General features: G+C 41.8%; 1 protein-coding gene across 1 annotated transcript in view; it reads left to right on the top strand.

Annotated features, from left to right (window-relative positions):
- The window catches only part of LOC126088413 (multiple epidermal growth factor-like domains protein 8), a 333,556-nt gene that overhangs the window by 205,682 nt on the left and 102,283 nt on the right, over window positions 1-25,591 (top strand). Inside the window, exons 22-23 of the mRNA XM_049906553.1 lie at window positions 745-956; window positions 9,763-10,032. Coding sequence (XP_049762510.1) covers window positions 745-956; window positions 9,763-10,032 — 482 coding nt within the window. The remainder of the gene's footprint in view (window positions 1-744; window positions 957-9,762; window positions 10,033-25,591) is intronic.

The raw sequence follows: 25,591 nt of genomic DNA, 5'->3' as shown, positions 1-25,591 counted from the left end.
GTGAAATCATTAAATAGGAAATGTGAGAACTACTCAGTTTTTCCACAGATGATGCACAGATCTCACTTGTACTTTGCACTTGCTTCATTCGTGTACTTGTGGCAGTCTGACTGACATCAATCATGTATTTGGCCTCCTGCCACATACATTGATATTTCACATATCATACTTGCAACTCAGTGATGATCCTTTCTCCCATTAGTTCTAATTATGTAATGTAGGAAAATGGCTGTTCTCGCTCATGATAAGCAGGATATCCAGGTTTGAGTCCCAAACTGGCACAAATTTTCATTCTTGTCATTACATTGTACAGCTGCTGGTAGTCTGCATTCGCAGCTGTGAATGTGGTTCATGTGTTTAATTATGGCTGCAGTCACCACATTGCCTGTTCCTTTGGACATGCATGCATGTCCAGAGGAATATTTCATCATACTTCTAAACAACACAGGCACTGCATATTTAGCATTGAAGTATCACATGAAGAGATTTGCATAAACAAATCCAGGTATTTGTTGTAAAATCTTCATTTACCAACTCTAACAGATATTGGCTACTTAGAGTTTGTGGAAATGCTTCTTGAACAGCCTCTGTGGTCTCAGTTAATGTCTATGTTTAGTCTGTATGTGTCATACTGGACAAGCAACTTGCCTTTTGCCTTGTTTCACCGTGTTTGAATTCTCTTAAGTTTGGTATGGCATATTCATTTTATTTTTTTGTGACTCATGATGTCTTTGTGTTTTTTAGGTATTTTAACAGTTTATTATAAACAAGCTGACTTGTCAGAGGGATTTAATGCCAGTTACACAGTGAAGACATGTGAGAAAGACTGTAGTGGAAACCATACTTGTCATAATGATCAGTGTGTTTGTAAAGATGGCTGGACTGGATCTAATTGTTCCATTGTCATGTGTCCTCGAAACTGTAGTGCCAACAAAAGTCAAGGTGTTTGTGACAAAGTAAGAATTTCATTTGTTTTATCAAACTGTTTTTCACCTATGGGATACAAAAGTGAAAAAATATTGTTATGCAAATAATTTAGAAGTAAAGGAGACTTCTCATTGAATAACAGAAATGTTGTCAACAGGCACACAATAGAGAAGGAAAACATGCTGGCTTTTGGAATAAATTGTGTTTCGAGCATGTGCACACACACGCAAGCACGCACACACACACACACACACACACACACACACACACACACACACACACACACACACACGTGCCCCTACTTGCTGCTGGCTGGGTACACAGTGTAGTAGTGGTAGCAGTAGTAGTAGTAGTAGTAGTAGTAGAGTAGGGATTACAGTTCAGCAGTCTATCTGCTGAACACCAGTCCCTGCATTTTACATCCAGCCGGCGCCATGTAGGGTCATAAGTGTGCACGCACATGTACAAGTGCATGTGTGTGTGTGTGCACTGCTCGAGAAAGAATTGATTTGGAAATCTAGAATTTTTCCTTCTCTATTTTGTGTGACCCTGTCAGCAGCTCAATGCTGCAACTATTCAGTGAGTGAAGTCCATTACTCCCAAGTTATATACATTATTTGTTAAATATTGATATATATTTTAAGGAAATAATTTATAATTTTCCATAGTTTTACTTCTCAAGTTGAAACAACTTGAACCTTTCATAGCACATATTCTATTCACCTCTTAAGATTTTTTGTCTTGATGAAACAAGAGTGTATAAAAGGTGTTGAAGGGGAAGTAGCAATTGCAGTTTTACAACATTACCTGTTGCAACTGCTATACTCACAATACCAGTATAACAAGGTACTGGATAGAGAGATAAACAGAAGAATCCCTTTTGTAGTGTTAGGTATAAAAGTACTCATGGAATGTACCACATAGATTATAAAAATACATTGATGGTGAGTGTGGGTCAAGGACAAGCAGACATTGTAGCCAGCAGGATTGTACAAATGATGTGTTGAAAGAACAATTTCTACGCTCACAGTTCAGAGAAAATTATGTTTGGGATTGAGGATCCTGATGATACAGTTGTGGAGCAATTGTTGAAGTTGACTATCATGTTCTGCCTTTGTGTAGTCAAATATGATCATGCCTACATTTTGGCAACATCTAGTTATAAAGGATAGCTACTGATTGTAGTTATACCCATATAAAGACATTCAGTAGTTGCAGCATAATTGACCTGTGACATGGCTTCTTTCATATGTGATGCTGTCACTGGTGGGATAAAATATGTGTTGACAAATGGGAGAAGTCTTACAACAGAAGTCTGCCACACGCATATGTCCCATGTTGTAACAGATTTGGGTAGGAGTGGTACTGAAATGCACCAAGATATTTTTTACATGGGGCAGTTGGTGGATACCACTTTTTTTATGAGTGTGTGACGGGAGAGGGTTGAGAGGATAGTCCCTATGCAAGACAAGAGCACTGGAGCTGACAGAGGATGAGATTCAGCTGTTCTAGACTCTAGAAGTATAATGTAATGTGGGGTATGCTCCTTCGTAGCAGGTCAGCACTTCTAGCTGAGTATTGTGAGTGTAAGATAAGTGAGACAGGATATATTTTTGACCAAAAGGTTTTGCAGGTCAGCAAGTGGAATACTGTGTGAGACAGGCTTATTATTGGTGAAGGAGTAAGTCTGTCATAGCAGAGGTATTGTTGATTATAGGTGGCCCAAGGACCGGTTAGCACATCATAATCGCATCCCATATCACGAAAATGTCATAAAAGTATCTGAACATGGCATTCCATGTTGGATATTGAGTGGTTAGGAAGAATTTCTCTAGTAGATGGCACAGGAATACCTCAGCTTACATGAATTTATTTGCACTTTTTTTCAAAGTAGCATTAAATATTGGTGAGTTTGTAGAAGGTGATTATGTGTGGGTGATTTGTTAAAAGAAAGGAGACAGATATTTATGAAAGGTGCAGTGATTCCCTAGAGACGTGAATAGGCACTGGAGGTCATACAGTGTCTGGAAAGAGGTTCTTAAAGTAAGGCATGTAGATAGAAGTGTCAGACAGCTGGTGGACGACTTCTGTCAGAGAATCACTACAATTCATCACAACAGACGTAGACCCACTGTCTGTGGAGAGAATGACAGATCTCTTCTGTATTCCCATCAAGATTAAGATGCCTATAGGAATGTTGAGAAGAATTCAGAGACTAAGGGTAACACAATTTTGGATTTGAGAAATCATTTGAACAGGTATTTGTGGATACACATAGGTTATGGTGGTGGTTTGAAAAGTTCTTGGGATGGAATAGAAAAAAGTACTTACTGCTATAACATCAAGTTGAACACTTATATTTCAAAAGATGACACAATACATGTAAGTCAATGAGCGAGTAGACCACGTAAGGCATGTGCACACAGTAACGGTCAAATCTGCACTGAGTCCAAGTCTAGCGGACGCTGGCCGGCTGGCCACTTAGGTGGCGCGGCTGCTACATGGCTGGCAGACAGCGCCGCATGTAGAGGACGCACGTAATTGCGCGGCGGCACTTTGAATGGTCAGCGCGTCACAACACTTTTCCCCCCTTTGAAATTTTTGCACTGGTCTTGATGGAGGTGGCCTGTAGATGGCTACCGTCCATAGGCATTGTTTGACTGGCTGTGAAGTCTCGAGGAGGCGGCTTCCCGTACGGACGAAAGTGTCCCCGATGATAATGGGTCAAGATGATAGGAGACGTAAGGGTCGAATCTGCTGGGGCCCCGGGCACCAATCTGCCCATTGCGGCAAGTCCGGTTGATATAACAGGAGACATGAGCAATGTGTCGGCGTCCGTAGGAGAAGGAGGTGAGTAGAGTTGCTCCGACAGATGATGGTCATACGGTTCCTGCATGGGCACGTCTTCTGGTGGCGTCCATTCTTGTGCTGGCACCGAGATGACGGTGAGAGGGCTGTGTTGTGAGTAATGAGAGATGTCAAGATCCCGAGCATCAGGTACAGCCGAAGGTGGTGTAGCAGCATCCGGAACAGGCGTTGCCTGCACCCATGGCTGAAGCTGGTCCGAATGACGCACTGCAACACCCGTTTCCGTATGGATTTCATACAGGCATCGGCCACAGTGTCATAAGATGTGGCCCAGACTCCATTTTGGCCGCCTGCCATATCCCCGTACCCATACAAGGTCGCTGGCGGTGAACCAGCCAAGCGAAGGCACCCGTGGCCGTGAGGTGGAAGGCCGCAGCAGATGAAGTAGCGTGCGGGGCTGTCGGCCATGTAAGAGCTCAGCTGGGCTATGGTCGCCCATGGGGGCGAAATGGTAAGAAGCCAGAAATTGGAGAAGCGCATCATCATCAGCAGCAGAAGAAGTCAGGAGTTTCCTCATCTGAGCCTTAAATGTGCAGACCAGTCTTTCAGCCTCACCGTTAGATTGCAGATGGAACAGAGGGGCCGTGACATGCATGACGCTGTGACGAGCACAAAAATCCACAAATTCAGAAGAAGCAAATTGCGGACCATTATCAGTAACACGAGTAGAGGAAAGGCCTTCCAAAGAAAAAATGCAGGCGAGAGCAGTTGTGGTTGCTGCGGTGGTAGGCGACATGCAACGGACAATGAAAGGAAAGTTAGAGCAGACGTCAATTACGAGTAGTCAATAAGTACCTAAAAAAGCTCCCGCGAAGTCAGCATGAATGCGCTCCCAGGGTCTCTCAGGCGAAGGCCACGATGACAAAGATGACTTCGGGGTGGCGGCCTGTGACGCACAAGGGCCGCAGGCAGTGACCATGTGTGCGATTTCAGAGTCGATGACAGGCCAGTACACATGACTGGCGCGCCAGAGATTTTGTGCGAGAGACACCCCAGTGCCCTTGGTGAAGGAGGCGCAAGATCGAAGCAGGCAAAGACGCAGGTACCACAACACGCGGCGGCGCATTGTCGGTGGAAAGGAGGATAACACCATCCCTAGCTGTGAGGCGGTAGCGCAAAGCATAGTAGTTTCGCAACGGATCAGAAGTCTTAGCAGACGGACGGTCTGGCCAACCCTTCTGAATACAGCGTAAAACCAGGGAGAGGGTAGGGTCAGAACCCGTAGCAGCCGCCAGCCGATCCCCGGTTATGTGGAATTCATCCACAACCCGCTGCTTGGCAACATCCAGGTGGAAACACAAAAGTTCATCCCTATTGAATGCCAGATCAGGACCCATGGGAAGGCGAGACAGTGCATCAGCATTCGCATGTTGAGCCGCCGGCCGGAAATGAATCTCATAATTGAAACGAGACAAGTAAAGAGCCCAACGCTGGAGGCGGTGTGCAGTCTTGTCGGGAAGCGACGTTGATGGATGAAACAAGGAAACAAGTGGTTTGTGGTCCGTAACAAGATGAAATTTGGATCCATAAAGAAAAACACCAAACTTATGAAGAGCATAAATAATGGCCAAAGCTTCTTTTTCAATTTGAGAATATTTTTGTTGGGAATCCGTGAGCGTTTTGGAGGCGTAAGCAATGGGTTGTTCAGAACCGTCAGAAAAACCGTGTGCAAGGACTGCACTAACCCCGTAGTGAGAGGCGTCCATGGCAAGAACGAGATGTTGGCCAGGTCGATTAGTAGCCAGGCATGGGGCCTGTTTCAGCATAGTCTTCAGTTTCTGGAAAGCCGCATCACATGATGCGGACCAGTGAAAAGGCACGTTTTTATGCAACAGGCAATGCAACGGCTGAGCCACCGAAACCACAGACAGTAAAAACCTGTGATAGTATGCTATTTTCCCCAAGAAGGCCTGTAGTTCCTTAACAGATGTATGGCGAGGAAGGGCATCGATCGCGGCAACAGTTTGCTGAAGCGGACAAATACCATCCCGAGAGAGTTGGAATCCCAAGTATGTGATAGATGCCTGAAAAAATTGTGATTTCGGAAGATTACACTTAAGACCGGCAGTCTGTAAGACATGAAAAAGTGTGCAGAGATTCTGAAGATGTTCTTCAGTGGTGGAGCCAGTGACAACAATGTCATCCATGTAATTGATACACCCAGGGACAGGGAGCAATAATTGTTCCAAGAAACGCTGAAAGAGAGCAGGAGCACTAGCAACCTCGAATGACAATCAATCGTTGGTATTGATAGAGGCCGAAAGGCGTGTTAAAGACCAGAAACTGCTGGGAAGCAGCGTGTAGAGGAAGTTGAAGATAAGTTACTGACAGGTCAATTTTAGAAAAATACTGGCCTCCAGCAAGTTTAGTGAACAGTTCTTCAGGTCGGGGCATAGGTAAGTGTCGATGAGGCATTGAGCATTTACAGTGGCTTTGAAATCACCACAGAGACGAATATCACCATTGGGCTTAGCAACGACAATGACGGAAGAGGACCACTCACTGGAAGTGACAGGAAGCAAGACCCCTGAAGCAGTGAGATGATCCAGCTCCTGTTTTACCCGATCACAAAGGGCCACAGGAATGGGCCGAGCCCGACAAAACTTAGGCCGAGCGGTGGGTTTGAGCGTGATATGAGCTCCAAAATCATTTGCACGGCCTAACCCAGGAGAAAAAAGGGACGAAAATGTCGTCGATAAGCAATCCAATTGAGCATAAGGAATGGCATCAGAGACGATATTGACAGAGTCATCTATGGAGAACCCAAAAATGCGAAAGGCATCAAAACGAAAAAGATTTTCCGCTTTTCTATGGTCGACCACAAATATGGGAACATTGCGAATGACAGATTTGTAAGATACCTCAGCATCAAATTGTCCCAAGAGAGAAATCTTCTGTTTATTGTACGTCTGTAATTGCCTAGTGACAGGTGATAGGGTTGGAGAACCCAACTGAAGATACATCTGAGAATTGATGATAGTGGTGGCAGAACCAGTATCCACCTGCATGCGAATATCTCGACCAAGTATTTGGACCGTGAGGAATAAATTCCCTGAAAGGGAAGAAGTACAGTTGACAGGCAACACAGAATCAGAATCAACGTCACGTTCATGAACATCATGTATGTGGTCGGATTTGCAAACGGATGACACATGATCCTTCTTTTTGCAGTTGTGACACACGTCCCATTGTTGGGGACAATCCTCTCGTGAATGTTTCATAAAACACCGTGGACATGAAAGAAGTTGCCGGGGGTTTTGTTTGCTGCAGTTTCTTAGAGGTTTGTTTACGGTTAGGCCGAGGCTGCGCTCGGGAGCGTACTGCGGCCACGTCGGCCGGCAGAGACGCGCCGCACGCGTCATCAACAGCGCACAGAAGTTGTATTTCCCCAACGTCACCCCACGCCTCTATTTGCGCCCCAGCGGCCCGAGAAATTTCAAAAGACTGCGCGATGGATTGGACTTCATCGAGAGTCGGATTTGCCAACTGAAGGGCACGTTGACTCACTTCTTTGACGGGTGCCGACCATTGGCCATACCATTGAATCGGCATAGGATTCTTTGTGAACTTCAGTAACAAATTGACACTTTCTACTGAGGCTGTGAAGTTCAGCAGCCCAAGCGCGATAGGATTGATTCAGTTGTTTTTGACAACGATAAAAGGCAACACGAGAGGCTACCACATGCGTTTGCTTATGAAAATATACGGACAGAAGTGAGCACATTTCAGCAAAAGACAAAGACGCAAGATCTTTCAAAGGAGCCAATTGCAACAACGATCGATACATTTGAGGTGAAATCCATGAGAGGAACAGAGACTTACATGTTTGTTCGTCCGTGACATGAAATGCTAAGAAGTGCTGTTGAAGACGTTTTTCGTAATCAGACCAGTCTTCCACCGTCTCGTTGTAAGAAGGAAAATAAAGTATAGACAACTATGAGAAATGCCCCACATTGGATCCCGTGACGAAATCACGAATCGCCGACGTGAGAAGCGTTTGCTGTTCAATGAGACCTTGCAATAGTTGCTCTAAAGTCGCCATGGAAACTTGTAGGTCAATGATGAAAAGGAAAAATCCACTACCTCGTCGCCAATTGCGATAACGTCAAGTTGAACACTTATATTTCAAAAGACAACACAATACATGTAAGTCACAGAGCGAGTAGACCACGTAAGGCATGTATACACAGTAACGGTCAAATCTGCACTGAGTCCAAGTCTAGCGGACACTGGCCGGCTGGCCGCTTAGGTGGCGCGGCTGCTGAATGGCTGGCAGACAGCGCCGCATGTAGAGGATGCGCGTAATTGCGCGGCGGCATGTTGAATGATTGGCGCGTCACAACACTTTAGATTAATGCACTTGGTCCAACAATGTTCCAGTGCTTTGATCCCATCTCGAAAATGAGTTTCCTCCAGGCCCTGCAAAATAGTTGTCAACTCCGGCTATCAATTCTTTGTTTGAAGTGAATGTTTGGCCGTCAAGAAAAATTTTCAGTTTTGGGAAGAGATGGAAGTGTGACAAGCCATATCAGGTGAATGAGGCGGGTGGGGCAACAATTCATACCTTAGTTCGTGTAATTTTGCCATGGCGACAGCTCATGTGTGCGGGTGGGCGTCAAGAGTTGTGGAACCCATCTTGCAGATAATTTTTTCATTCCTAATTCTTCAGTTAAAATATGATATACTCTTTCAGATGACATCTGGCAAATGTGAGCAATTTCACGCACTTTCGGTCGGTGATCCTCCATGACCATTTTATGCACTTTTGCAATGACGTATGGGGTAGTGACACATCTTGGCTGACCACTGCGCGGATCATCAACTAAGTTCTCCCAATGAAATTTAAATTCATTTGTCCACTTGGCAACAGTTGAATATGAAGGAGCAGAGTCACCCAGTTTATTCTGGAAGTTGGTGTGAATGTCCTTTGCTTTCATACCTTTCTTTATGAAGTATTTAATCACTGCTCAAATCTCGATTTTTTTTTTTTTTTTCCATCTTCGCAAATCACTAACAGTCCAATGAATATCACATGAACTCATTGCGCTAGCATTGACCTCTCTTGGTAATTCCGAGAACTTTTCGAACCACCCTCGTATTATTGACAAGACCTGCTGTAAGGCAGAACACAAAGTTAAAAGTACTATTCAGTGGAGAAGTATTCAGTTGTAAATTTGAAATTAAGCTACCATACTTACATGGAAGAACCAGTTAATATAGGATGATGGTTTAAGTTTACTTGCCGTGTAGTAAGATATTCATTCATTTTCTGTCAAAGAATGGAAAATCCAGATGGAATGTAACAATATAATGAAAAGGACAGTTGCTACTCACCATATGGTGAGTCGCAGAAAGATACTACAAAAAGACTGTCACATAATTAGCTTTCGGTCAACAAGGCCTTTGTCAAAATTAGACACACACGCGCGCGCACACACACACACACACACACACACACACAAAGCTCACGCATCCAGGCTCCAGCTGCCAGAGACTGTGCTGATGTGTGTGTGAGTTGCATTTGTGTGTGTGTGTGTGTGTGTGTGTGTGTGTGTGTTGTCTAATTTTGACAAAGGCCTTGTTGGCCGAAAGCAAATTGTGTGACAGTCTTTTTGTCGTGTGTTTCTATGACTCAGTATCTCCACTATATGAACAGCAACTATCCTTTTCATTAAACTGTTACATTCATTTTCTATCAATTTCTTGATTGTGCATAAAAATGCACAATTTGCTAATTTCTGTACCCAAAAGAATTGTCTCAGTCTGCCTCCTGTGGAAGCTCTGTGTGGAAATGACAGGCTGTAGCAAGTAGATCATTCTATAAAATTGATGAACTAACTGAATTTTTAATGACATTATAAGAGATATGCACACACCAGAGATGTAGCATTTTCAGAATGTTTATATACAGTTGCTTTCTAAGAAGTTCTTTGTATTAATATCATTTTTTTTCTTTGTGTTTTCCAGGCATACGGCCAGTGTATATGCAGTGCAAATTTTGGCGGCGAGGACTGTTCTGTGGAGCTAAATAATACACAGCTAGTGTTTACACAACTGTTTGACACTAATCGAATATCTGATAGTTTGGAGCATTTACGAAAAACTATTCCACGCTTTGGCCATAGTGTAGTGGCAGACAGGAGAGGTTCATTGTGGATGTTTGGAGGCTATTCACTGTCTAATGGACCACTTAATGACATCAGATTGTTTGATACAAGGAACAATACATGGATACCTGTAAGTTTTTGTCATCTCTTAATTGCCATACATGCAAAAAATTAAAAATACACTGATGGGGCAAAGCATTATGACAGCATACTTAATAACATGTTAGTCTATCTCTGGAACACACTGCAATAGTGATTCTACATGGCTTGGATTCGACAAGTCCTTCGTAGGTGTCTGGAGGTATGTGGAACCAGATGACTTTGCATAGGTTACATAATTCCCCTAAGTTACAGGCTGGTGGTTTGTGCATGCAGAGCTGGCACCCAATAGTGTCCCAGATGTGGTCCACCGCATTCATATGAGGCGAGTCTGGTGGTCAAGACTTAAACATGAGTTCATTATCATACTCCTCAAACCACTATTCAGACCTTGTCACAAGGATAGTTATGTTACCGCAACGAGCCATTACCATTGTGGAAGACATAATGCAATAATGTTCTTGTAGGCAGCAGCCGGTGCCGTCCTTCAGTTACCACCACAAGTCTCACAGAAACCCGGGTGAATGTCCTCCGTAGCAAAATACTTACCCAACTGGACAGTGTCTGTAGTGTATTGCGTGTTTCCAGATACTGTTCATCTGAGTGACAGCATTTCTGGACATGACTACTAAGTAACCTGATGTAGCAAGAAATGCGATTCATCCGACCAGGTGACGTGTCCATTGATCCACAGTCCAATCTCAGTGACTCGTGCCCAGTGCCATGGTAATTCATTATGTCATTCTATCAATAGGGTAACACATAAGGGTCATCTGCTGTGGAACCCAGTGGTTGACAGTGTGCACTGAATGGTGTTCTCTGAGACACTTGCACCTGCAGCAGTATTGTACTCTGTTGTCAGATTTTTACATATCACCACCTATCCTGATTTATCTCACTTTCTTTGATGAGTTGTGGACACACAATACCTTATCAGCTATCTGTGGTTTTTGCATCTTTCAATCACTTTCTATAGATTCTCACAACGGTAGCACATGAACAGAAAATCATCTTTGCTGTTTATGAGATGTTCATTCCCTGTCACCAGACCGTAATAATCTGTCTTTTGTCAAAGTCACTTGTGTCAGCACATTGCCACATTTGCAGCCCATGTCATCACTGTGATTGTCTCCCATTCGTCTCTGCGCTGCATGTATGTCTTCTGTTCTCTGTTATGTGCCCACAACACCACCTGGGCTTTCGGTCTTAGAGTGGGCAGTGGTCATGGTGTTTTGGCTCACCAGTGTAAATAATCTGATGGAAAATGTTGTAGGTGAAAAGGTGTCTCAGAACTCCAGGCCAAGCAAGACAGTAAGGCATGTAATATCATAAAAATTTAGCAGTGCTATTAAAGTCATGGGACTATAATTAATTGTTTCTGGGAACCATGTTGAAATATCAGAGATAAGCTGAAATTATAGCTCATCATAATTGTCATCATTAGCCTTTCAATATCTACAGCAGAATAAAGGCTGCTTCTAGACTTTTCCATGCATTACTGAATTCACCTTAATGCATCTACATCTACATCTACATCTACAGCCATACTCCGCAAGCCACCTGACGGTGTGTGGCGGAGGGTACCTTGAGTACCTCTATCGGTTCTCCCTTCTATTCCAGTCTCGTATTGTTTGTGGAAAGAAGGATTGTCGGTATGCTTCTGTGTGGGCTCTAATCTCTCTGATTTTATCCTCATGGTCTCTTCGCGAGATATACGTAGGAGGGAGCAATATACTGCTTGACTCTTCGGTGAAGGTATGTTCTCGAAACTTTGACAAAAGCCCGTACCGAGCTACTGAGTGTCTTTCCTGCAGAGTCTTCCACTGGAGTTTATCTATCATCTCCGTAACGCTTTTGCAATTACTAAATGATCCTGTAACGAAGCGCGCTGCTCTCCGTTGGATCTTCTCTATATCTTCTATCAACTCTATCTGGTACGGATCCCACACTGCTGAGCAGTATTCGAGCAGTGGCCGAACAAGCGTACTGTAACCTACTTCCTTTGTTTTCGGATTGCATTTCCTTAGGATTCTTCCAATGAATCTCAGTCTGGCATCTGCTTTACTGACGATCAACATTATATGATCATTCCATTTTAAATCACTCCTAATGCGTACTCCCAGATAATTTATGGTATTAACTGCTTCCAGTTGCTGACCTGCTATTTTGTAGCTAATTGATAAAGGATCTATCTTTCTGTGTATTCTCAGCACATTACACTTGTCTACACTGAGATTCAATTGCCATTCCCTGCACCATGCGTCAATTCGCTACAGATCCTTCTGCATTTCAGTACAATTTTCCATTGTTACAACCTCTCGATACACTACAGCATCATCTGCAAAAAGCTCAGTGAACTTCTGATGTCATCCACCAGGTCATTTATGTATATTGTGAATAGCTACGGTCCTATGACACTCCCCTGCGGCACACCTGAAATCACTCTTACTTCGGAGGACTTCTCTCCATTGAGAATGACATGCTGTGTCCTGTTATCTAGGAACTCCTCAATCCAATCACAAAATTGGTCTGATAGTCCATATGCTCTTACTTTGTTCATTAAACGACTGTGGGGAACTGTATCGAACGCCTTGCGGAAGTCAAGAAACACGTCATCTACCTGTGAACCCGTGTCTATGGCCCTCTGAGTCTCGTGGACGAATAGCGCGAGCTGGGTTTCACACTACCGTCTTTTTTGAAACCCATGCTCATTCCTACAGAGTAGATTTCTAGTCTCCAGAAAAATCATTATACTCTAACACAATACGTGTTCCAAAATTCTACAACTGATCGACGTTAGAGATATAGGTCTATAGTTCTGCACATCTGTTCGATGTCCCTTCTTGAAAATGGGGATGACCTGTGCCCTTTTCCAATCCTTTGGAACGCTACGTCATTGCTCTTAAATGTTTGCTGATATAATCTAGCCTACCCAGATTCTATTAGTTCATAATCTTGGTCTTCTCTCATCTCTTCAAATCCAGCAAAGAAGTACCTCCATCCACCTGCCATCTGTTTGCCAGGCCACTTGTCCCACTTTTCCAATTCATTTTTGTTGTGGACATAGTTACATCTTTAGTCCAGTCTTGATACTTCATATGTTTTTCTGTCTGTCCTAGTAGTTCCCAATATGTATTTCTCTATTGCTTGCTGAGCCTCTCTCAACTTTTGAATCATTTTCACATTTAAATTCCATATCTTACTGCCGTAAGTTAAACCTGGTGATGCACGATAATTCTGGGGTATCCATTTGAGATACATCAGAAGCTTAGTTTTGAAAACCATTGTGGGTAATACACACCACAATTGATTAAAAGATTCCCTAATTTTATTTTCTTTATTTTAATCACTTCCAAAATTTCTGTACCTCAAAGAAGCTAACACACACTAAACTTCAAGGAAATTACTCAAAATTACTAGGTTACAAAACAACAACAAAGATTCTCTTTTTCATCTGTAATTCTGGGTCCAGAGACAGTCTACCACACTACTTGCTCTTCTGTTTATGTCACTGCACAGGGCCCCTCTTATAGGGGTACTGATGTTGAATTGTTGTACCTGCCTGTGTATACAAAAGTTCTGGTGCCATTGCTCGCTGGTATTCATTGGATGTAGGAGGTCCTGAAGGTGTCTGTATTTCTGCGGCAGTTGACTCCATCATTACTGTTAGTGAAGTAGTAGTTTAGACCACTGGCATGAAGTCTGATGTAGCTGTAGACGATCTGACTGCAGTCATTGGCTGACAGTTTGATTGTTGGTGCACTGCCTCTTCTGACTCATTGTACTACTTCTTCTGACAGTGATATATATACCAGTTTAACCCTTTGCATGGACGCTTTGTTTCCCTTATTATGTGTTGTTGTTGTTGTTGTTGTTGTTGTTGTGGTCTTCAGTCCTGAGACTGGTTTGATTCAGCTCTCCATGCTACTCTATCCTGTGCAAGCTTCTTCATCTCCCAGTACCTACTACAACCTACATCCTTCTGAATCTGCTTAATGTATTCATCTCTTGGTCTCCCCCTACGATTTTTACCCTCCACGCTGCCCTCCAATACTAAATTGGTGATCCCTTGATGCCTCAGAACATGTCCTACCAACCGATCCCTTCTTCTGGTCAAGTTGTGCCACAAACTTCTCTTCTCCCCAATCCTATTCAATACTTCCTCATTAGTTATGTGATCTACCCATCTAATCTTCAGCATTCTTCTGTAGCACCACATTTCGAAAGCTTCTATTCTCTTCTTGTCCAAACTATTTACCGTCCATGTTTCACTTCCATACATGGCTACACTCCATACAAATACTTTCAGAAATGACCTCCTGACACTTAAATCTATACTCGATGTTAACAAATTTCTCTTCTTCAGAAACGCTTTCTTGCCATTTTATATCCTCTCTACTTTGACCATCATCAGTTATTTGGGTCCCCAAATAGCAAAACTCCTTTACTACTTTAAGTGTCTCATTTCCTAATCTAATACCCTCAACATCACCCGACTTAATTCGACTACATTCCATTATCCTCGTTTTGCTTTTGTTGATGTTCATCTTATATCCTCCCTTCAAGACACCATCCATTCCGTTCAACTGCTCTTCCAAGTCCTTTGCTGTCTCTGACAGAATTACAATATCATCGGTGAACTTCAAAGTTTTTATTTCTTCTCCATGGATTTTAATACCTACTCCGAATTTTTCTTTTGTTTCCTTTACTGCTTGCTCAATATACAGATTGAATAGCATCGGGGAGAGGCTACAACCCTGTCTCACTCCCTTCCCAACCACTGCTTCCCTTTCATGTCCCTCGACTCTTATAACTGCCATCTGGTTTCTGTACAAATTGTAAATAGCCTTTCGCTCCCTGTATTTTACCCCTGCCACCTTTAGAATTTGAAAGAGAGTATTCCAGTCAACATTGTCAAAAGCTTTCTCTAAGTCTACAAATGCTAGAAACGTAGGTTTGCCTTTCCTTAATCTTTCTTCTAAGATAAGTTGTAAGGTCAGTATTGCCTCACGTGTTCCAGTATTTCTACAGAATCCAAACTGATCTTCCCCGAGGTCAGCTTGTACTAGTTTTTCCATTCGTCTGCAAAGAATTCGTGTTAGTATTTTGCAGCTGTGGCTTATTAAACTGATTGTTCGGTAATTTTCACATCTGTCAACACCTGCTTTCTTTGGGGTTGGAATTATTATATTCTTATTGAAGTCTGAGGGTATTTCGCCTGTTTCATACATCTTGCTCACCAGATGGTAGAGTTTTGTCAGGACTGGCTCTCCCAAGGCCGTCAGTAGTTCCAATGGAATGTTGTCTACTCCGGGGGCCTTGTTTCGACTCAGGTCTTTCAGTGCTCTGTCAAACTCTTCACGCAGTATCGTATCTCCCATTTAATCTTCATCTACATCCTCTTCCATTTCCATAATATTGTCCTCAAGTACATCGCCCTTGTATAGACCCTCTATATACTCCTTCCACCTTTCTGCTTTCCCTTCTTTGCTTACAAGGGAACATCCCCATCACACCCCCCTCAGATTTAGTTATAAGTTGGCACAATGGATAGGCCTTGAAAAACTGAACACAGATCAATCGAGAAAACGGGAAGAAGTTGTGTGGAACTATGAAAAAATAAACAAAATATACAAACTGGGTCGTCCATGGGTAACATAGGCAATATTAAGGGGAGTGTGAGGCGAGGAGCGCCGTGGTCCCGTGGTTAGCGTGAACAGCTGCAGAACTAGAAGTCCTTGGTTCAAATCTGCCCTCCACTGAAAATTTTGCTTTCTTTATTTTCGCAAAGTTATGATCTGTCCGTTCGTTCATTGACGACTCTGTTCACTGTAATAAGTTTAGTGTCTGTGTTTTGCGACCGCACCGCAAAACCGTGTGATTAGTTGACGAAAGGACGTGCCTCTCCAATGGGAACCGAAAACATTTGATCGCAAGGTCATAGGTCAACCGATTCCTCCACAGGAAAACACGTCTGATATTTTGTATACGACACTGGTGACAGCATGTGCGTCACATGACAGGAATATGTTGTCGACCCACCTAACTAGTACACTTGGCGAATGGGTGAAAAGTTTCTTCTACCTTGTCCGATTTAGGTTTTCTTGTGGATGTAATAATCACTCCAAAAAAGTGATGAAAACATAAGAGTTTTTCTCATAAACTGAAAATAAAAAGTTAAAATTTTCGGTCGAGGGAAGATTTGATCCAAGGACCTCTCGTTCCGCAGCTGTTCACGCTAACCACGGGACCACGGAGCTCCTCGCCTCACATTGCCCTTAATATTGCCTATTTTATGCATGGACGACCCAGTTTGTATATTTTGCTTATTTTTTCATAGTTCCACACAACTTCTTCCTGTTTTCTCGATCGATCTGTGTTCAGTTTTTCAAGGCCTATCTACTGTGCCAACTTATAACTAAATCTGAGGGGGGTGCGATGGGGATGTTCCCATGTTAGAACTGGGTTTCCATCTGAGCTCTTCATGTTCATACAAGTGGTTCTCTTATCTCCAAAGGTCTCTTTAATTTTCCTGTAGGCTGTATCTATCTTACCCTTAGTGAGATAAGCCGCTACATCCTTACATTTGTCCTCTAGCCATCCCTGCTTAGCCATTTTGCACTTCCTGTCTGTCTCATTTTTGAGACGTTTGTATTCCTTTTTGCCTGCTTCATTTACTGCATTTTTATATTTTCTCCTTTCATTAATTAAATTCAATATTTCTTCTGTTACCCAAGGATTTCTACTAGCCCTCGTCTTTTTACCTACTTGATCCTCTGCTGCCTTCACTACTTCATCCCTCAGAGCTACCCATTCTTCTTCTACTGTATTTCTTTCCCCCATTCCTGTCAATTGTTCTCTTATACTCTCCCTGAAACTCTGTACAACCTCTGGTTCTTTCAGTTTATCCAGGTCTCATCTCCTTAAATTCCCACCTTTTTGCAGTTTCTTCAGTTTTAATCTACAGCTCATAACCAATAGATTGTGTTCAGAGTCCACATCTGCCCCTGGAAATGTCTTACAATTTAAAACCTGGTTCCTAAATCTCTGTCTTACCATTATATAATCTATCTGATACCTTTTAGTATCTCCAGGGTTCTTCCATGTATACAACCTTCTATCATGATTCTTAAACCAAGTGTTAGCTTATTATGTAATAAATTGTAAAAAAAAAAACAGTTGAAGTTGCAATGTTAATTTTCTTTATTGATGACTAGTTTCAAGACCTAAGCTCATTATCAAACCATCCACTAAGCTATGCAATACCACCCTTTATGACAAGCATATGCTTGTTCATTTTAAACACATGTAAAGTAGTGAAAGACTGCACCTCATTCACCTGACACTTTCTTTGGTTTGGCTATCAAGAGCATCAGTGTTTGCACATTTCTTTCTAAAACTAAATAAAGTCATGTGTAAAGTGGTTGCAAGGGCACCCTGACACCATCTGAGTGGAGCATGACATGGGTGTAGTGAGTCAGGTTTTTATGCACAAAGATAGGCGGTTGCGCATGGCGGGACACCATCGTAGACCGAAAGCTCAAGATACAGTTCCTCATCTGTAGCACCAAGGAGTAGGGTCATCTGTATGGTTTCTATGTTGTGTGGAGAAAAAATCTGAAGGCAGTCTTAAGGTTTCAGGATAGACCATTTCTGCACTTTTTGTGCCGGGGTCAAATTTGAATGCTATAACACCAGCAATAAAGCAGTTAACCAGGAAGACTTGTGACACATTAATGCTGATGTTAGTGCCCTGTGCCAGTGCCCCACCATGTCAGATAGTAACTGATGGAGTGATGATGAATGAACGCACATAGCATGACCAGCTTGTTGAACAAAATGGTTCAAATGACTCTGAGCACTATGGGACTTAACATCTGAATTCATCAGTTCCCTAGAACTTAGAACTACTTAAACCTAACTAACCTAAGGGTATCACACACATCCATTCCTGAGGCGGGATTCGAACCTTTTCAAAATATTCTTGCTTAAGTTATAGGTGTAAGACACGAGAACTGATTATGAGAACTATACACAAGAGTGAACATTTCTTCATGTCACATGGTAAAGAAGAAAGTTCACTTTATTTAAAACTGGTAATCAGCTTTGCACTAAAATATTCACAAATGTTTCTATGTAAAAAGTTGTACAATGTTATTTCCTTATTTTGCCAGTTTTCTTAAATTTAATAACTGTGATACATTTTTTCATGTTTTGTTAAATTTTCTTTATTTTAACTGAGGGAGGATGGGATACATAGTGGACATTTTTTAAAAATATATTACAGAACAAAATTCTTCTATCTATTAACACATTTTTAACTTTTCTTTAAGTCGCGCAGTTCCGGACTGAAGCGCCTAGAACCGCTCGGCCACAGCAGCCGGCGCTTGTTGAACAGTGTTGACTCAAACTGATAGGCCTGGTCCGTTATTACATCTGTAGGGCACCTGAACCATGATTTCCATCTAGTCAAAAATGTTCTTGCAACTGTTTCTGCCATGATGTTCATGGTAAGAGAAGCCTTGACCCACCAAGTAGACCTGTCAATAGCTGTGAGAATATATCTGAATCCTTGCAGCAGTTTTAGTGGCCTTGCCAAGTCTGTGTGCACATGTGAAAAATGACCTTTCAGTTTCCAAAATGAACCAATGGGTTTATGAACATGACTCCTACTTAAGCCATTTGACGAGGTAAGCATGTTTTAACCCATAAGCATCAAACTCGTTATAACCCGTATACTTGTATCTGTCAATCATTTTGCCAACGGTTACATTGGCCCCTGAATGTGCACTGCCATAAGTTCCCGGCCGTATGCACTCCATATTGTCTCTGCCTCAGACAACTTCTGAGAGAAAAAATCAAGAGGCTGCCAAGATCCTCCTATCTTCTCCTACAGCACCACGTCTATAGCAGCCTGACTGGCATAAACGACTACTGCTAGTGGTGCCGAAGGTATGGGATGAGCTAGAAGTACTGCTTATTGCAAGGATGATTTATCTTTATGAAACACAGCTAACAACTCCCGAATCCACACAGTAGCTCGCTGTCCCTGCAAATTGCTGCTCAAAAGCACTACTGTGATTGGTGCCTGTACCTCAGCTGCCTGTGGTAGATGATGTCTGTAGAAATTGACAATTTCCAAGAACCAGCGAAGTTCTTTACACGTTTACAGAAGCAGTTCTGCCTACAATGAGTCTCTTTAGACTGCAAGGGCATAATTCCCTTTGGTGTTGTCTGGTGCCCCAAAAAATCTACTGCTTCATTGCAAAGGATGTATTTGTCTTGTTTATCTGCAATCCATATTCAGCAAGTCTTCCAAAAATCATCTGTAAGTGGCTTTTGTGCTCAGAAGCAGACGTAAAAAAAGCCAACTCATTGTTCAGATATGCAAAACAGAAGTTATGACCACATAGAGCCTTGTCGACAAACCATTGCCATGTCTATGTGGCATTCTTAAGGCCAAACTGCATTCATACATGTTCAAATAGACCGAAAGGTGTGATAATTTTTTGTTTTCTATATTACACTTTTAGTTCCGTAGGACCAAATTGAGGAGCAGATCTCAAAGGTCATGGAACATGTCAGTATATGAAATTACAAAATAAAAGTAATAACAGATAAAATAAAATGTTTATGAACCCAAAAAAGCCAAAAAATAAGTTTATGTAAACGCTATCAACAATATAACATAGGAATCAGCTTAATTTTTCAAGGAACTCCTTGACAGAATAGAAGGAGTGACCCATGAGGAAACTCTTCAGTTTCGATTTGAAAGTCTGTGGATTACTGCTAAGAGTTTTGAATTCTTGTGGTAGCTTATTGAAAACGGTTGCAGCAGTATACTGCACACCTTTCTGCATGAGAGTCAAGGAAGTGCAATCCAAATGCAGATTGGATTTCTGCCTGTGAAACCTGCTAATTCTTTGGAATAAGCTGATAACAAAAAATGACTGTAAAGAGTATGTATGTGTGTGTGTGTGTGTGTGTGTGACAGAGAGAGAGAGAGAGAGAGAGAGAGAGAGAGAGAGAGAGAGAGAGGTGGGGGGGGGGGGGGGGATGTCAGAATATCCAGACTAGTGAACAGGGGTCTAACTGCCCATTTCTGAGCCAAAAATATCCTTTGAGAATGGGAAGAGTTACCCTAAATTATAATACAATGAAAATAAGCAAAGTAGACTACTTTTTGTGTCGAACTATCACTTACTTCAGATACTGTTCGAATAGTAAAAATGGCAGCATTAAGTCTTTGAACAAGATCCTCAACATGGGCTTTCCACGACAGTTTACTATCTATATGAATGCCTAGAAATTTGAACTGTTCAGTTTCACTAATCATATGCCCATATTTTGCTGAATTGTGTGTTACAAAACTGTAAAAACGTAGACATGTTCAGAGTACCAGGTAGAAGAACTGGTGGCTCACATAAACACATTCAGAGCAGACAGGGACAGGTACAAAGGCGCATGCTTTATAATGTCCAGAGCAGTTAAAGGGTTAATGGGTATTGGAAACTGGGATAAATATCATTGGTACTCAGATTCTCTTTCATATAAAGTAAGTGTAGAAACAAAAGGCAAAATTTTGTGATATGTAGATCTTTGTAAGTTAGGAAGGCTTTTACAACCACCCCTTCTTATGAAGTCATAGATGTTCAGTCTTTCAAAACAAAGTCGTATAACTCGCCAGTCTCACTACAAGACAGTCCAAAGAAAACTGAAATCCATATATGTGATGCCCTTTCTTGGAAAAAACTGTAATTTTGTATTTCAAGGAACCATGAATGGGCTTCGTGTACCAAATGCCACTTTGCTCTGATGATGATGGCCATGCACTGAGGCATAGTCTTCACAAGTCATCAAACCTGTTTATGTAATGTAAATGAGGTTCAACTTTTTTTACTTAAACTATTTAATGTGCATGCTCATCTATGACCCCTCAACAGCCAGCCAAAACTTGCAGAACTTATTCGGTGCTGGGTCGAATGTGTGTGTAATACACTCGATGACATCCCAGATGTGCCCAGTAACATTGTAGTCACGTAACTTAGGTGGTCTCAGGGTCCACAGAATGTTCCTGAAATCGTTCTGATACAATTTGGAAGCAACTGGGTGGTGCATTCGCATAGTACAGATCTCCTGAATTGTGCTACAGCTCCACAGTTTGTGGCACATGATCGGTCACACTTGTCCTGTACAGCTTGCCGATGAAGGACTGTGGCATAAGTGTGAGGGGCACCATTTTATTCTTTGTTAACATCCATCAATCAAAAATACCTCAACGAGCCGAGTGAACAGTGCCTAATTGGCAAGTGGGATTTGCTGCTAGTGTGCATCTTGCCCATACTACTCTTATTTCTGTCATGCTGATGTCCAGTACGATGTATAACAACATCCTGGTCGCAGCACTTGCTGAACTATTCCATTCTATCTAAAACAGCAATTGTCTCTAATATTTAGTGTCAGATAGGGACACTATCATTATGAGATTGCCTAATTCAGGTTCTCATTTTTGTTCTTAGTTTATTTCTTGTTAGCAGCAGTCCAGTATAAATGTGTTTTAAGTAACATTTTCCATCAACATGATGAGTTCTAGATTTGAGGTATGATCATAAAGTAACTGGAATTTTTATTTTCCTTAAAGAATATTTATTTAGTCATCATAAACAAGTTACAAGTTAATGCTCTTCAAGTAATTCCCCCCCCCCTCCCCCCCCATACATAATACACTCATGCCACTGCTTTTTCAAGTCTTGGAAACACTTTTGGAACTCACTTTTCATTGTGGTGTTCAGCTCCTTCAGGGATTCTGTTTTTATCTCGTTAGTGGTGGCAAAACGATGTCCTTTCATTGTTCTCTTCAGCTTCAGGTGTAGAATGAATTGCAGGGGGCCATGTCAGGTGCATACCATGTCTGAGGCAACATCCCCCCTCCCAGAAAATTACGAACAAGAATTGAGGTGTGAGCAGGAGCATAAACATGATGCAACTATCATGATTGATTTTGCCACAATTTTGATTATTTTCTTCAGATTGCTCTAAACAAATGGCGCATAACTTCCAGGTAGTATTTCTTATCAACTGTATGACCGTAAGGCAGGAACTCATGATGCACTATACCATTGTAACCAAAGAAAACAGTGAGAAGAACCTTCATATGTCATAGAATTTCTCAAATTTTTTTTCAGTCTGGGCTATTCAGGCACTTAACATTGGGACGATTGGGTCTTCTTTTCAAAGTTATACCCATATACCCATTTTTATCACCTGTTGTAACCCTCTTTAGAAGTTCTGAATCATTGTCAGCTTCATTCAGCAATTCCCGAGTGATGTCTATGTGATGTCATTTTTGCTCAAAATTCAACACTTTCAGAACAAACTTTACTGCTGCACGTATCATGCTTAAAAAAAGAGAGAGAGAGAGAAGATTGCTTGACCTGAGCCAAATGGCATGTTGACATCATCAGCAACCTCTGTAGTGATGATTCAGTGATTTTCCAGAACCATTAGCTTTACATCTTTCACATTGTTGTCAGTAATTGATGTGATAGGGTGTCCAGATTGAACATCATCTTCACTGTCTTCTCAATCCTATTTGAACTTTTGGACCACTCGTGAACTCTTGTCTTACTCAAAATAGATTTTCTGAAAGTCACAGTCAACATTTCAGATGGGGTCTACATCTACATCTACATTTATACTCCGCAAGCCACCAAACGGTGTGTGGCGGAGGGCACTTTACGTGCCATTGCATTACCTCCCTTTCCTGTTCCAGTCGTGTATGGTTTGCGGGAAGAACGAATGCCAGAAAGCCTCTGTGCGTGCTCAAATCTCTCTAATTTTATATTCGTGATCTCCTCCGGCGGTATAAGTAGGGGGAAGCAATATATTCGATACCTCATCCAGAAACGCATCGTCTCAAAACCTGGACAGCAAGCTACACCGCAATGCAGAGCGCCTCTCTTGCAGAGTCTGCCACTTGAGTACAGTTAAAAGTAAATCAACAGAGGGAATAGCTCATTTGCAATGGGTTACATGTATTGGATTGTGCTTTTCACAACTCAAGACTCACAAACTGTTCAGTCACTGGCAAAATTCTTAAAGAAAAGTTAAAAATGTGTTAATAGATAGAAGAATTTTGTTCTGTAATATATTTTTAAAAAATGTCCACTATGTATCCCATCCTCCCTCAGTTAAAATAAAGAAAATTTAACAAAACATGAAAAAATGTATCACAGTTATTAAATTTAAGAAAATTGGCAAAATAAGGAAATAACATTGTACAACTTTTTACATAGAAACATTTGTGAATATTTTAGTGCAAAGCTGATTACCAGTTTTAAATAAAGTGAACTTTCTTCTTTACCATGTGTTGTTGTTGTTGTGGTCTTCAGTCCTGAGACTGGTTTGATGCAGCTCTCCATGCTACTCTATCCTGTGCAAGCTTCTTCATCTCCCAGTACCTACTGCAACCTACATCCTTCTGAATCTGCTTAGTGTATTCATCTCTTGGTCTCCCCCTACGATTTTTACCCTCCACGCTGCCCTCCAATACTAAATTGGTGATCCCTTGATGCCTCAGAACATGTCCTACTAACCGATCCCTTCTTCTGGTCAAGTTGTGCCACAAACTTCTCTTCTCCCCAATCCTATTCAATACTTCCTCATTAGTTATGTGATCTACCCATCTAATCTTCAGCATTCTTCTGTAGCACGACATTTCGAAAGCTTCTATTCTCTTCTTGTCCAAACTATTTACCGTCCATGTTTCACTTCCATACATGGCTACATTCCATACAAATACTTTCAGAAATGACTTCCTGACACTTAAATCTATACTCGATGTTAACAAATTTCTCTTCTTCAGAAACGCTTTCCTTGCCATTGCCAGTCTACATTTTATATCCTCTCTACTTCGACCATCATCAGTTATTTTGCTCCCCAAATAGCAAAACTCCTTTACTACTTTAAGTGTCTCATTTCCTAATCTAATTCCCTCAGCATCACCCGACTTAATTCGACTACATTCCATTATCCTCGTTTTGCTTTTGTTGATGTTCATCTTATATCCTCCTTTCAAGACACTGTCCATCCGTTCAACTGCACTTCCAAGTCCTTTGCTGTCTCTGACAGAATTACAATGTCATCGGCAAACCTCAAGGTTTTTATTTCTTCTCCATGGATTTTAATACCTACTCCGAATTTTTCTTTTGTTTCCTTTACTGCTTGCTCGATATACAGATTGAATAACATCGGGGAGAGGCTACAACCCTGTCTTACTCCCTTCCCAACCACTGCTTCCCTTTCATGTCCCTCGACTCTTATAACTGCCATCTGGTTTCTATACAAATTGTAAATAGCCTTTCGCTCCCTGTATTTTACCCCTGCCACCTTTAGAATTTGAAAGAGAGTATTCCAGTCAACATTGTCAAAAGCTTTCTCTAAGTCTACAAATGCTAGAAATGTAGGTTTGCCTTTCCTTAATCTTTCCTCTAAGATAAGTCGTAAGGTCAGTATTGCCTCACGTGTTCCAGTATTTCTACGGAATCCAAACTGATCTTCCCCGAGGTCAGCTTCTACTAGCTTTTCCATTCGTCTGTAAAGAATTCGTGTTAGTATTTTGCAACTGTGACTTATTAAACTGATTGTTCGGTAATTTTCACATCTGTCAACACCTGCTTTCTTTGGGATTGGAATTATTATATTCTTCTTGAAGTCTGAGGGTATTTCGCCTGTTTCATACATCTTGCTCACCAGATGGTAGAGTTTTGTCAGGACTGGCTCTCCCAAGGCCGTCAGTAGTTCCAATGGAATGTTGTCTACTCCGGGGGCCTTGTTTCGACTCAGGTCTTTCAGTGCTCTGTCAAACTCTTCACGCAGTATCGTATCTCCCATTTAATCTTCATCTACATCCTCTTCCATTTCCATAATATTGTTCTCAAGTACATCGCCCTTGTATAGACCCTCTATATACTCCTTCCACCTTTCTGCTTTCCCTTCTTTGCTTAGAACTGGGTTTCCATCTGAGCTCTTGATGTTCATGCAAGTGGTTCTCTTTTCTCCAAAGGTCTCTTTAATTTTCCTGTAGGCAGTATCTATCTTACCCCTACTGAAATAAGCCTCTACATCTTTACATTTGTCCTCTAGCCATCCCTGCTTAGCCATTTTGCACTTCCTGTCGATCTCATTTTTGAGACGTTTGTATTCCTTTTTGCCTGCTTCATTAACTGCATTTTTATATTTTCTCCTTTCATCAATTAAATTCAATATTTCTTCTGTTACCCAAGGATTCCTAAGAGCCCTGGTCTTTTTACCTACTTGATCCTCTGCTGCCTTCACTACTTCATCCCTCAAAGCTACCCATTCTTCTTCTACTGTATTTCTTTCCCCCATTCCTGTCAATTGTTCCCTTATGCTCTCCCTGAAACTCTGTACAACCTCTGGTTCTTTCAGTTTATCCAGGTCCCATCTCCTTAAATTCCCACCTTTTTGCAGTTTCTTCAGTTTTAATCTACAGCTCATAACCAATAGATTGTGGTCAGAGTCCACATCTGCCCCTGGAAATGTCTTACAATTTAAAACCTGGTTCCTAA

The sequence above is a fragment of the Schistocerca cancellata genome, chromosome 6 (assembly GCF_023864275.1).
Source record: "Schistocerca cancellata isolate TAMUIC-IGC-003103 chromosome 6, iqSchCanc2.1, whole genome shotgun sequence".
Classification (NCBI taxonomy): Eukaryota; Metazoa; Arthropoda; class Insecta; order Orthoptera; family Acrididae; genus Schistocerca; species Schistocerca cancellata.
This window is presented reverse-complemented; position numbering and strand designations above follow the sequence as displayed.